We start from the raw sequence: 13,821 nt of genomic DNA, 5'->3' as shown, positions 1-13,821 counted from the left end.
TGTAACTCTGCTACCTAAGGAAGGGAGGCTTTCTTCCACGAATATTTCCTTTTAACTGTTTTTTAATGTATTATTATGTGTGGTTATGATGTGGGAGAAGTGTCTTGGCACACACGTGGAGGCCACTCGGAGTTGGCCTCTGCTTCCACCTTCTACATGGGCTCCAGGAATTGAACTCAGATCAACAGGCCTGCCTGGAAAACAGCTTTATGCACTGAGCCATCTTGTCAGCCCTGTATAGTCAGATGATGAATGCCAGCCAGGCTCAGTAAAGCATATTTGTAATCCTAGCCCTCTAGAAACAGAGAATCAAGTTCAAGCCCAGCTTAGGGTATGTAGAATTTTTTCTTTAAAAAAAAAAAAAAAGTTCCTGTGCTTAATGGAAATCCCTTTCATTATTCACACAATTTTGCTGGCAAGGCAACTGGAGTTCAACTGTACTTCTGGCTAACTTGGCCCAACCCCGTCAAAACCACATTGCTTCCATGTTCAACATTGGCTTGTGAGTCTCCACTCTGTGACTTCACTGTATAATATAGCAAGAAGTAAGAGCTTGTCAGCTATGTTATCCTTAACATGCTTAGGGATACCATAATATCCAACTAGGAAACTTGAGACCATCAACATCTAAAACAAAGTTGATGGGATCTGTATTTTCTGATTTTTCTGAGGGAACTGAAGAAAGTTGGTGTGAAAGCAGTTGCTACAACTTGGAATTTGGCTGTCTTGCCTTCATCTTTTTGTGGTCACCATCTATTACAGAACTTGGGTTTGTTCTACCAGACATAGGTTCTAATCCCTTTGAAAATTACTTCAGATTCTGTCCATTGAATTTCAGTGGTTTGGTACTCCTAGTGTCTGGACCTCTGAGGCAACTGCCTAATTTAAATGTCTCTGGCATCGTGCCTTGTGTGTGTGTGCCCTTGAGAACTGTTGAATGTAGAAATACTCATGAATATTTAATATTATTCATCAAACCTGGAATTTCCCTAAAGAATGCTTGCATTTGGCCACTAGGGGGAAGCCTTGTCAACCTGAAATGCGGATTTCATCTTGGAAAACTCCAATTCTTCCCCTGGAGAAAAGCTTTGAGTTGGAAAGCATTTCTGAATCCAGCCTGTACTTTAACTTTGCCAGGATTTGGAAGCAAGAGCATCAAGCCTAGAGGATGACTACGCAGTCTTGTTATATATCATGAAGTGGCCTTAACTCTAACCTTAAACAAAAATCCCTTGGCAACCCTTTCAAGTTTGTGTGTGTGTGTACATACAAACATACATACATGTGTATGCAGTTACCAGCTTATAAATAAAAAATTCAAACAAAAAATTTCCATTATTTAAAATTAGTTTACTTTTAAATAAAAAATGAAAGCTTTAAGAAATAATTCAATTTGATTAATAAAAATTTAATTTTTTTTAAAAAAGGTATTTTGGAGAAGGGAATACGTGTCTGTACATACATGGGCGAATGCACCCATTTCCAGGTGTGCACAGAACAAATGAGGATGTCTAGTGTCTATTATTTTTTCACTTTATTTCCTGCAGACAGGCCTCTTTCTCACTAGGCTGGTGACCCCTAAGCCCCAGATCATCCTGGATTCACGATCCACAGTGCTAGAGTTACAGGCATGTGCAATCATGGCTGAATTTTTACATAGGTGCTGGGTATTCAAACTCAGGTCCTCATTCTTGCACAGCAAGTTCTCTTAACCACTGAGTCATCTCCTTGTCCCATAAAGTTTATTGTCACTGTTGTTACTGTAATGTCCCAGACTGATTTTCCACGTGTGTATCCTTTACACAATGAAAGCTTAGAATGCATTGCCAAATATGAAATTCAAACCTCCAGTGCTTAAAAATCTTTAAAAAGATATATGAATCTTAATTTTAATTGGTGAAAATAAAATCATCTATATATACAGAGAAACACAGCACCCAAATCTGAAACAACTAGCACCTTTATCTTCCCTTCTGTAGTTTTGTTCAATACACAGAATTCCTAGATCTAATAACCTTAAAACTCTCCCTCTCGATTGTACTATCTTCTTCAAACAGATAAGGTGCTTATAGAATTAGTAGGGGCCTGCAGGATGGCTCTTCAGGTAAAGGCCACCAAGCCTGATGACTTGATTTTGATCTCCAGAATGAAGGTGGTGGAAGAAGAGAACCAACTCACATCGGCTGTCTTCTAATTGTCAAGTGTGTGCCTTTTGTAACATGAACATACACAAACTATATAAATGCTTTTGAAAGAGAAAAAGAAGTTACTGGGTCTTGAAGGTTTTGCAAAGTAAACCAGTGATCAAGTCAGAAACTCTACCCTCAGGTTCTGCCTCTGTGATGTTGCCTCTTCAAAATGTATTTTTTAGCTCCTGCTAAAAACAATCTAAAGTCTATCATGCATCTTCTCAATAGTGAGACTCAAGAATGACTTACAGAAGGCTAAACACAGACTATATGTAAATCCTAAAAGGGAAGGAAGTAGCATCCATAGGATGGCAGCTACATAAGGACCAGAAGAGACACTAACTCACCAACACCCCTAAAGACCTATGAAGCAGGCCATGAGCTACATGCTTTACAAACACTAGCGACTTTCATAATTGTTCTAATTTTATGTCAACAGTCATCTGAAATGAAGGAATCTCAATTTAAGAAAATGTCTCCCTGAGATCCAGCTGTAAGCAAGCCTATAGGGCATTTTCTTAATTAGTGATTAATGGGGGAGGACCCAGACCATTGTTGGTGGTACCTTCCCTGGGCTGTGATCTTGGGTTCTATAAGAAAGCAGCCTGAGCAAGCCATGAGGAGCAAGTCAGCAAGCAGCACCCTCCATGGTATCTACAGATCCTGCCCTGATTGAGTTCTTATCCTGGCTTTCTCCCTTGATCAACAGTGCAATGGAAGTGTAATGCCCTTCCTTCCCAACTTGATTACAGTACAGGTCATGGTACTGATCACAGTAGTAAAATCCTTAAGATAATTTGTATTTTAAAATAACCAAATTTTTACTTTACTCTCCATTTCACCGATAGTGAAACTGAGGCAGAGAATAAACTGTATGCCGAAGTCCCAAATCTAGTCCTGCTTTAAGTCCTAGTCAAGTGTTCCATCCAGATGGCTCTGCAGCTCCAGGCATGTAACAGGCAAAGCTATACAATGTAGTGGTCTGCCTGCAGCAAGGTATCACTGGCACTCACGCTAACATCAGAGCCCACTCTCTTCCACCCTAGGTAAAATGAGTAGTACTAGTCTCATCTGACACTTCCCACTCTATGAAGAACCTTCTACTTCCCAAATAGTGAGTTACATTTAATAAAAAAGACCAGGGACTCAGATCATAACAAATTTTCCCTCTCAGTTTAGAAATGGGGTGTGGGGGCAGATGCAGGCAGGCACACATGGAGACTAGATGCTGGCCACATATCTTTTCCCAATGGCTTTTTTAAAATCTTACATGTATGAGTATCTTGCCTGGCACCCATGGAAGTCAGAAGAGGGCATCCGGTCCCCTGGAATTGGGAAAACAGATGGTTGTGAGCTACCATGCGGGTGCTGGAAATTGTACTTGGGTCCTCTGCAAGAACCAAGTGCTCATAGCTGCTGAGCTGTTAAGCTCATTGTTAGTTATTTGTTTGTTTGGGGTTTTTTTGATATAAGATTTCTTATTTACTGACCCTGAGGTTCACTATTTGGCTAAACTGGCTGGCCACTGAGCCTGGAGGGGTCTGACCAGTCTTCTGATGCCCATGCACACAGTGCCAAGCTCCTACATGGCTCACACAGGCTTTAGAATTTAAACTTCAACACTTTGCCCATCTGTCCCTGGACTCTAGAATTGTTTGTTGTTTGCTTTGTTTTTTTGGAGATAGGATCTCACTTTGAAGACCAGGTTGACCTTAAACTCAGAGATACACCTGCCTTTCTGCCTTCTGGGTGCTGAGATTAAAAGTGTGTACAACTAACTATGCCTGGCACTAAAAATTGTTTTAAAACACAAATTAACTCAAGTTGTTTAGAGCTTGGCCACCAAAGCCATGTATTCTGAGGCCAGCTGAGACCACATTCCAAAAAGGACAGCTCTACACTGAAGGCTTCTTGCTTTTAAAGGTATATTCTCAAGGGATATACTCATACAGCTACCACCTCTCCTGGACCTCTCCCTGTGCCCTTGTGAATGGCACAAGGCTATAGTAGCCCAGACGAGCTTTATGGATGGTGCTGTTTTGGCTGAGAATGAGCTGTGAGGTTACAGTATCTCAACCCGGATACAGCTGTTTGTGACAAAGTTCCTGTCACCAAATAAACACTGGCCAGCATTCTCCTTCACCAGACACCTGTTTCCTGTTTTTACTCTTCCCTTTATCACTCTATTCCAATTTCCTTCCACCTGTATGCCACCAGACAACCAATGTGAAGAAAGCCCATGTTTGGCTGTCAGCTCTCCTATGTGAAGTAGTCATTCGGCTTGAAGGGATGGGGGAGGGGAGTCCAAAGACCCTGAAAGGACACTCTGAGATGGAAGGCTGCAATGTGGTCTCCCCTTAGGTGACTCATTTCCTCTCACTTCCTGTAAAGAAGTTTTCCTGTGAAGGCAGCATCTCTGAGATCCACAATTGTAAACTGCAGCACCAAAGGAAAGCCTCCTGCACAATGAGGCAAGACAACAGCTTACTTAGGGCTACAGCACACCCCATAGTTACAATACAGGATGTGTAAGGAAACTGATTTCTATACAGACAGGCTACGGACAAAGTTCTCTTCAGAGACAGGAAGCATCTGTGTCATTCATGTACCTAACCTGAAGATGAAGCCGAGGGGCAGTGTCTTCCAGTATGTATAGCACTGGTCCAACCTCTAAACTGCAAAGAAGGGTAGGAAAGAGATTCTGCAGTCTGTTATACACTCTTGTTACTTCAGACTGACACTGTACCTCAGCTTAAGGAAGATGAAATAACTTGTCTGATGTACCCCACTTTAAAAAACATAACGCCAACAGGGCCTAGCTTAAATCCACACACAGTAAAGTGCTCCCAGGCCTACTAATCAATCTCTGCCCTGCACTCTGATGAAAGAGAAAATGTAGGTTAAGAAAAGACCATGAAAAGATGGGACAGTAAAGAAATACATTTTAAACTACTTAAAGTCAGGCTGGGCGGTAGTGGCACATCCCTTTAACCCCAGCAGAAGCAGGTGGAACTGTGTGAGTTCGAAGCCAGGGCTACACCAAGAAACCATGTATCAAAGCACACTGCTCCATCTCCAGCTCCCAAAAGAAAGGTAATTTTAAGTAAGTTTTTTCTTTTTAATCACTTTTCTAAAGACTGCCACTGTTTGAATTGTTCAAAAATACACCATCAAAGGCTCAATCCCTCCATGAAGCTTTTGCTGCCTACTATTTAATTTAAGATGGAAAAAGAACAAGAGATTTAACCACAGTGAAGGCTGGTACCAATCCCAAGGCTTTAAGACCCACAAGAATCCATGCATCCCATCTGGCTCACGAGTCTGATTTACTAGAAACCAGTTCAGGAGCTATAATACTTGAGAAGATTCTCATTTGTAGGTTTTAGAATTTTCTTATCTGCCATATTCACTACCCAGCCAGGAGCCAGACCAAAGAAAATCTGCCTTGGATCCTTCCGAGTGCTGAGCATTCTGAAGAGTTCGTCTTTCGTGATATCAGGAAGAACGTAGCCATATTTCATGGCGAGCTCAAGTCTTGCTTCAGGAAACTTGGCAGGGTCGGCCAGGTAGCCCCGGTTTTTTGCATCTGTGTAATAGGGCACCAGCGCCTCGGGCGGAAGCATTCTTTTTGGAATGGGTTGTCCCCGCAGAAAGAATGGAACAGGCTTGCACAGAATTTCTAAAAAGATATTTTTAGAAAGAGATGTAAATACTGCCTCTATAGGTAATAACTGCTATACATTTTTTAGTTGTTGATTTTTAAACGTCCTAAAATGAGAACTGAATTCCAAGGACATTTTAGTAAAACAGGCTTGAGTAAGCAAAATGGAAACAATTCTTTTCAAGTGTTTTTCATTTTTTTATTATTCTCAGGGAGGGGCTTTCACATGTGCTGTGCATGTGGAGAGATCCAGGGACAACTGTCAGGAGTCAGCGCTCCTTCCACCATGGGCTCAAACTCAGGTCAGGCTTGCACAACCTGAATGCTTCCTACTGTACTATCTAGGGAATTGGGGGGAAAAAGCCATTCTTAATAAAAAAGGAAGATGAAAAAGAGGCAAGAAAGAGAAAGAATATTTAAGCTAATGCCCCTCTGAAAGTTTTTAAGATTTTTTTTTGTTTGTTTAGTTTTATTTCTGTGTACACATTGATGTCTCCGTGAAGATATGCACATTTTGGTTACCTAAGCCAAAAAAAGGGCAGCTTTGAGTCCTGCCAAAGCACTAAACACTGGCCAACAAACACAGTAAGCAATAAAGAGAGAGAAACTGACCAGAGCATACTTACCTAGACTTCGTGGGTCATAGAAGGCTGTAGTAACAACACCACCATTTTTTTCAATTGCAGCAATGGCTAATTCGGAAGCCAACTGCACCTCAATATTAACTTTTGCTTCAAAAGTATCAGCACCCTGTCATGTTTAAAAAAATAAAATAAAAGGCCTGCTTGTAAATAGCTTAGCTGAAAGCAAATCAGCACAACTGTCTGTCTTCAGCTATGCTTCCCCTCCAAAGCACTGCAAATCTCTAACTACCTCTGCTTAGGGCTCCACTGTGCTTTGCCCACTCTCAAGCCCTGCAGGTAGGAATGGCAGCAGCATCCATTCCCCAAACTCTGTTAGAAGTAAACCATTCCTTGCAGTCCTAAACTAGGATTATTACTGTACGGAATTCAGATGGGGACAATGAGGTATATGGGCTGACAAGTAATTCCTAAGACAAAGTTAGGATACTAACCCAGAGTCAGGATTTTTCCTTTTCCATGCTGAGGCTAGAATCCTAAGGTCTTCCCTTCTCCCTAGCACCATATGTGATCTTTCTGTTTTTTTTTTCTTTCTTTTTCTTTCTTTTTTTTTTGGTTTTTCGAGACAGGGTTTCTCTGTGTAGCCCTGGCTGTCCTGGAACTCACTCTGTAGACCAGGCTAGCTTCAAAATATGTGATCTTTCAAAACATATATCTCTATCTTTGTGCGTGTGTGTGGGGGGGGGTTGATCACAGCATGCAGCATGTACATGTACAAGTCAGAAGACAATTTTGTGGTTCTCCCTTTTCACCTTTACATGGATTCCAGGGATTAAACACATGTCTCTAGGTCAAGCGGCCTTTACTCATTAAGCCATTTTACCAGCCTATCTCTATTCTTACTCATAAGATTATGCTACATTATATAGACTAAAAATAAATCACCCTGAGACTGGAGAGATGGTTCAGCAGTTAAGAATACTGGTTGTTCTTCCAGAGGATCCGGATTTACTTTCCAGCACCCACATGGTAGCTCATAACCATATGTAACTCCAGTTCCAGGAGATCCAATGCCTATGCCCCTCTTCTGACCTCTCCAGGTAATAGGCACATATGGGGTGCACAGACATATATGTAAGTAAAATACATGCACGCATAAAATATGTTTAAAATTTTAATAATAAAACATAAACAAAGCCGGGCAGTGGTGGCGCATGCCTTTAATCCCAGCACTTTTTTTTTTTGTTTTTTTTTTTTTTTGGTTTTTCGAGACAGGGTTTCTCTGTGTAGCCCTGGCTGTCCTGGAACTCACTCTGTAGACCAGGCTGGCCTCGAACTCAGAAATCTGCCTGCCTCTGCCTCCCAAGTGCTGGGATTAAAGGCCACCACCGCCCGGCAAGTTTCTTACTTTTTATATTCCATAAAAGTGTATATTTATAATCAATAGACTTTCAATTCAGAACTAGGGATTTGATTATTAATGTGGTTTTGTTTCTTTTGTTTTTTTAATTACTACTCTGTAGGCTACTTAACACATCTCATTATTCTGGCTCTGGTTTCAGTATTTTAAGTATTATAAACTGCATTTTTAGGGAGGTCTACAAGTCAAGTTCCATTTATTTTCCTTAAGAATATATATTCCCAAATAATTCTGTGCTTACTAATCATAGCATTTATCTACTATTTACTTGCAAATTTAAATTCAGAAAAGACAATGGACAAGCTGTAAGTGTGTGTGTACATTTCAACCATCGCCCTCAGGGTATGATTTTCAGGATAATGTCTGCCAGCATAATACAGGCATGCCTGAACCGTGAGGAGATGTGCAGCCAAGATGTGTCATGGGTTTTTCTAGGAAATAGAAATATATCTTTTTCTTTACACATCCAAAGTAAAATATTGAGGCTCAATCACATCTTTGATACTGCTTTTCCAAATAAAGTCCTCTGTTTGTGATTTGATTAGGTTTTGTTTTGTTTTGTTTTAGGACAGGGTTTTTAAGTGCAGCCAAAGCTGGCCTAGAACTCATACATAGCTCATGGTAGTCTTAAACATTCAGCCACACTCCTGCAGTGGTTTCTCAAGTGCTGGGATCACAAGTGTGATCTACCACGTTTACCAGGAAAACTCTTACCTTAGGTTCACAGTCTCAAAGGAATTTAAAAGATTCTTCCATGGACATATGCTTCCCTCTAGTGGACACTAAGTTACCTACTTAGCTATGTAGTTAATTTGCTTATGAACTGTTGTTCAATCCATATAACAGCAATTTTTTACTGAAGCTGAAACAGGATTTAATTCATTCCATAAATATTAAGTAACTTTCAGAGCTAAGACCCGACACCACTGAAACTGTAACAAAGTGTCTGTCTATCAGCGCAGGGCTTGGTCACAGTGAAAAAGACAACAACGTGTAAGTGCAGTTTTGGACCAAATATTAAGAAAAATTATTTGAGAGGCTGAAGAGATGGTTAATGGCACTCGCTGCTCTTCCAGAGGGCCAGAGTTTTATTCTCAGCACCCATACGGTGGCTCACAACCATCTCTAGGGGATAAAAAGCTTCATCTGGCTTCAGGTACACACATGGTACATGGCAGGCAAAACACTCACACATAAAATAAAAACAATATAAAGAGAAATGCCTTGGGTTGGAAAAGGCAGACACAGAGTGTGCTTCTAAGAGAGGGACCAGGGCCGCTGGCTGCACCTGATCTCCTGGTTAGCTCCTGCCAATCTGCAATGTAGTAAACTATTTTTAAGGGTGAAGTCACGTGAACAAGTCCAAGACAGATGGAGCCCACACACATCCCTGTCACCCCCGTGCTCAACAGGAAGGGCAGGAGTCGACCAGGTCCAGACCATGAGTTCCAAAACAGCCTGCCAAAGCTATCCCACCTCACAACAAATTAACTCCAGAAACATCTTCCCTGAGGCTGAGAGAGAAATTAGAGGTTAAGAGTTCTTGATGCTCTGGAGGCTGGGGTTTGGTTTCTGTTATCCACACAGTGGCTCACAACTATCTTTAACTCCAGTTCCGGGGGACCTAATATCCTCTGCTGAACTCTGTGGGTACGTACGGTATACATGAACATAGACAACATCCTTATGTACATAAAGAAATCTAAAAAAAAATTATTTTAAGGGGCTGGAGAGATGGCTCAGCGGTTAAGAGCACTGACTGCTCTTCCAGAGGTCCTGAGTTCAATTCCCAGCAACCACATGGTGGCTCACAACCATCCATAATGAGATTCGATGCCCTCTTCTGGTGTGTCTAAAGACAGCTACAGTGAACTCATAAATAAAATAAATAAATCTTTAAAAAAAATTCTTTTAAATTTAATTGAACTTCCTTATATTGACAGGTGAAACAAAAAAAAATAAAAAAATAGGGAAAAAGCTGTACAGACACACAGAGCTATGCTCTGAATGTACATCAACCTTCTAAAACCACAGCTAGTGTGAACTAGAATTTTGGATTTGTGTTTTATTTTTAATCTATGTGTAAGTATATTGTCTGTATGAATGTCTGTACCCCATGTGTATGCAATTCCCATCGAGACCAGCAAAGTGTGGAAGATCTCCTGGGACTGCAGTTAAAATTTTGAGTACCATATGGATACTGAGACTTGAACCCGGGTCCTCCAACAGCCAGTGTCTTTGACCACTCATGTATCTCTCCAGGCCCCAAGAAGGGATGTTGATTAAGCAGTCTCTCAGATTCACCTTTCACAGTTTTAGTCACTGGTTGGCAGTCCTCCACAAGTCGTAAGTCTTTCTGCAGAGCTAGGAATCAAACCAAGACCCTAAACAGGCTGGAAGTGTATCTCCAGCACGTCTTAGGTTTAAATTGTATCGAGTAGCATGCTGAGGTCTCATGTTGCTCCACCCCATCCTTCCCAGACACGAATCCCACCTTATTATATCATTCTCACACTTTATACAGTACCCATCCATTAGTCTGAACAGTATCACCATGCTGTGTGCAGTTATTCCTTATCTTACTTATGAAGGCCCCAGTGTACAAAAGAGCAGTGATGCTGACAGTTCGGATATGACAAAGAAGAACCATAAAGTGTGTACCTGAAGTAGAGAGATGGAAGTTCTCCATTTAACAGAGTCATAACTTAAGGCTACTAAGAACTATAACAATTAATTTCTAACCTTCTACTATGTCTAACTTATAAATTAATCTTTATTAGAGGTCTGTATGAAAAGACAATAGTGTCTGTGCAGTTTGGCGATGTCCACGGTGAAGCACCGCTGTGGTGTGTGTAGATGGTGACAAGGGACTACTGAGTATGGCAGAGTACCTACATAGTACCAAACATCACAAGAGACAAAACTCCAGTCCAGAGTTACCTCTTCAACCAGCTGGACCCCATAGTCCCTTTTCCGTGGCTGGACGGTCACGCCTCTCCCATTCACAAGCTGTGTTAAGTCAATAGGTTGAGTTGGATCAACTCGACCTAAATCAATGAGATACTGTAGTCTCCTGAGACTCAAAGGCTGATACTGGTGCCTGAAACTGCAAAACAGGAAATATAACAATTAGTAAACACCAAGTCACCTTCCTCTAGCCTCTTCAGATCAGCAGTGTTTTCCTTCAAATTTCTAATCATCTAAAATAAACTTATAAGCACAATAAATATGCATAAAACACCAGTGCTTCCTTTGTTCCCCTGAAAACAACTTACCTTTCTAAACATTTACTTCATTCATGCACATAACTCACAGACGTTCAACTCAAAATAACATCATAGAATAAAAATGGTCGCTACTGCCGGGCGGTGGTGGCGCACGCCTTTAATCCCAGCACTTCGGAGGCAGAGGCAGGCGGATTTCTGAGTTCGAGAGTTCAAGGCTAGCCTGGTCTACAGAGTGAGTTCCAAGACAGCCAGGACTACACAGAGAAACCCTGTCTCGAAAAAAAACCTCCCCCACAAAAAAAGTCGCTACTACATGTACCATATACATATTACATATACACATATGTATTATATACATATTATGTATAATATGTATGTATATATACATAATATATGGGAGTGTTTGTGTATATGCATCTATTTAAATATATCTATTTTTCAAATATATACATGCTTATAAAGGTAATATATATGGAAATAAAAATATATATGGCAAGACACATTTCTTTACATATATGTTATATGTATATATGGAAAGATAAATACACATTTTTAAAATTACTAACCATCTCAGGAATTATGACAGCAAGCACCAGCATTTTGTAGATCTGAGTAGAACATCTATGTGAACATGCTTTTTTGGGAGCGACACACACAGTGATACACACAATATAGATTAATTTACATTATTAAAAATTATTCAAAGGAACAATACCATAAGTTTGCTTGTACATAAACATAAGGTTTCTACCAAATTACTTACATAATTCTTAGTGGAAATTAGAATTTGTACTTCAAAAGAAAAACAACCTTACCTATGTCCTTCATTAAATCCATATTTTGGGATTCGAATGTAAAATGGAGTCTGCCCTCCCTCAAAGCCCAGCCTCGGCCGGGTTCCTCTCTGCCTTTCTCCTTTATGGCCTCTGCCACACTTCCTACCTCTTCTCCGATCTCTTGGACGTCTTTCCTACAAGAAAAAGTGAGTGTTAAGATCTACAGATACATTTCTGAAAACTGTGTTTCACCTCATAGCATATTCCATATTAATGCCCTTTATCCATCGAACAAGAGCTCAGGTGCTGTGAGCCAAGCTGCGCTCTAGCTGCTTGCTCATCTTTCCACTCCACCAACATAGTTCTCTCAGAATGTAGCTAATCCTAGTAACCAAAATACAAGGCGAAACACAAGGCAAACTTCTAAGGATGGGATGGAATCCAACAGGAGTAACAAGCTCTACAATAAGCTAGGTTCCCGTAGTGATTGCTACCTGGTAGGTTGAGGCTGGAGGAATCAAAGTTCAAGGCCTGCCTGAGCTACAAATAAGGTCAAGGCCAGGAACTCCCAATTTACCGAAACTCTGTCTCTGAATAAAGCATTTAAAAGGCGGAAAAGGGTTTGGGGTTACACCTCAATGGTAGTGTGCTTGAATAAACAAGAAACAAGCTAAGGGCCTAAATTCAGTCCTCAGTAGAAAGCGGATTATACGGAAAAAGAAAATCCTAGAACTAAACAGCCAAAATGAGGCTTGAGTGATATTAAAAGTCTTATTTTTAAATTAATTGTAAATACGTAATTATATCACATATGGCTCCATTTTGTGGTAGGGACGCATTCTAAATTCCTAAAAGATAAATCTCCTGGCAACTCTGACTTCTTGTCCCCCTTCACAGAACTGTACAACTGTTGTGAAATGACTAACTGCTTGGGTAAGTTCCTCATGAAGCTGTAATTTCCACAGAAACGAAGAATTGTGACCTGTCTTCCAAAGCCCTCCGCCTCCCTCCCCCTTTAACCTGAGCCTACCGGAACTGCACCAGAACATAAAAAATTAGCTAATTATAACAGGAGAGAGTCGGGTAGTCTTTTCGGTGTTTTCCGTAACATCTTTCCCTTAATTTACTTTGTAAACACCCAAAAGCAGTATATTGAGTCACAATAAAAGTCGACGGACAACAGCTTTTCTAGTTGCACCCTGGGTTGCACATTGGACAGCTGAAGTGTAGAAAATCCATTACAATTTTTATAACGATGATAGGCTCTTGCTAAGCACTTCAATTTAAACGCAATTTTGGGCGAATTATTCCGCAGTTCCCGAGTGTGCGCCCCTCTGCCTGCTTAACATCTTTATGCTTTAATACTGGGCGCACGCGGAAGGGAGCCAGGCGCCCACACGAGTCCTTCGCCAGCGTGACGCGGACCTTGCATTCCCCGCACCGCCCCCCAAGCATTTACCCGTTTTCTGGAGTTGAGACTGGGCTTCAGGTTGGATAGGCTCACTCGCGGAAAGGACCGCAGCAGGTCCAGGCTGGTCCCGCAGCTGCGCGCCGTGCCAGCCATGTTCCACCGTCTTTTCAAGGACGCCAAGGAGGCGAATTAGGCTCCGCGTTGCTTTACGACCCCGCCCCGCCCCTGTCGTGCTGCAGAGCGCCCTACCGCCCCGCCCCTGTCGTGCTCCAGAGCGACTGCCTTCCCGGTCGGCAGCCTCTGTCTTGCGGCTTCCATGCTTAGTGGGTTTTTACTTTGGGGAACTACACTGGTTTTTGTGAGATGGTGCTTTATCCTCTACCTTGGGCACCGTCTTGTGAACGAAAATATTCTCTTCTGCCTTGTGACGACTAAACACGCTGTACAGTAGAGGATCTTTTGAGTTAAAATTCAGCTTCTTTGTTGTTTTAAAAGTGGGGTCTCATGACACGAAGAATAATCCAAAATGATGGGAACAGTTTCTAGCTTTGAGACT

General features: G+C 41.4%; 1 protein-coding gene across 1 annotated transcript; it reads right to left on the bottom strand.

The window, feature by feature from the left end:
- Positions 1-1,387: 1,387 nt before the first annotated feature.
- On the bottom strand, positions 1,388-13,451 carry Mrpl15 (mitochondrial ribosomal protein L15). Its single transcript, XM_028773416.1, has 5 exons — positions 13,314-13,451; positions 11,894-12,048; positions 10,792-10,957; positions 6,477-6,600; positions 1,388-5,868 (listed from the first exon to the last, which is right to left on the bottom strand). Exons 1-5 carry the CDS (start codon positions 13,416-13,418, stop codon positions 5,531-5,533), a joined length of 888 nt encoding a protein of 295 aa, XP_028629249.1. The 5' UTR covers positions 13,419-13,451; the 3' UTR covers positions 1,388-5,530.
- Between the last annotated feature and the right edge of the window lie 370 nt (positions 13,452-13,821).

The sequence above is a fragment of the Grammomys surdaster genome, unplaced genomic scaffold (assembly GCF_004785775.1).
Source record: "Grammomys surdaster isolate TR1022 unplaced genomic scaffold, NIH_TR_1.0 226, whole genome shotgun sequence".
NCBI classification, from domain to species: Eukaryota; Metazoa; Chordata; class Mammalia; order Rodentia; family Muridae; genus Grammomys; species Grammomys surdaster.
This window is presented reverse-complemented; position numbering and strand designations above follow the sequence as displayed.

What these genes read in the sequence shown, in the direction of transcription:
- Mrpl15 (XM_028773416.1), bottom strand. Translation starts at nt 13,418, where the DNA reads ATGGCTGGCACGGCGCGCAGCTGCGGGACCAGCCTGGACCTGCTGCGG. An exon ending in GTCTCAACTCCAGAAAACGG is followed by an intron (nt 12,049 to 13,313) that starts GTAAATGCTTGG and finishes TTTTTCTTGTAG; the next exon opens with GAAAGACGTCCAAGAGATCG. An exon ending in CTATGACCCACGAAGTCTAG is followed by an intron (nt 5,869 to 6,476) that starts GTAAGTATGCTC and finishes ATATCTTTTTAG; the next exon opens with AAATTCTGTGCAAGCCTGTT.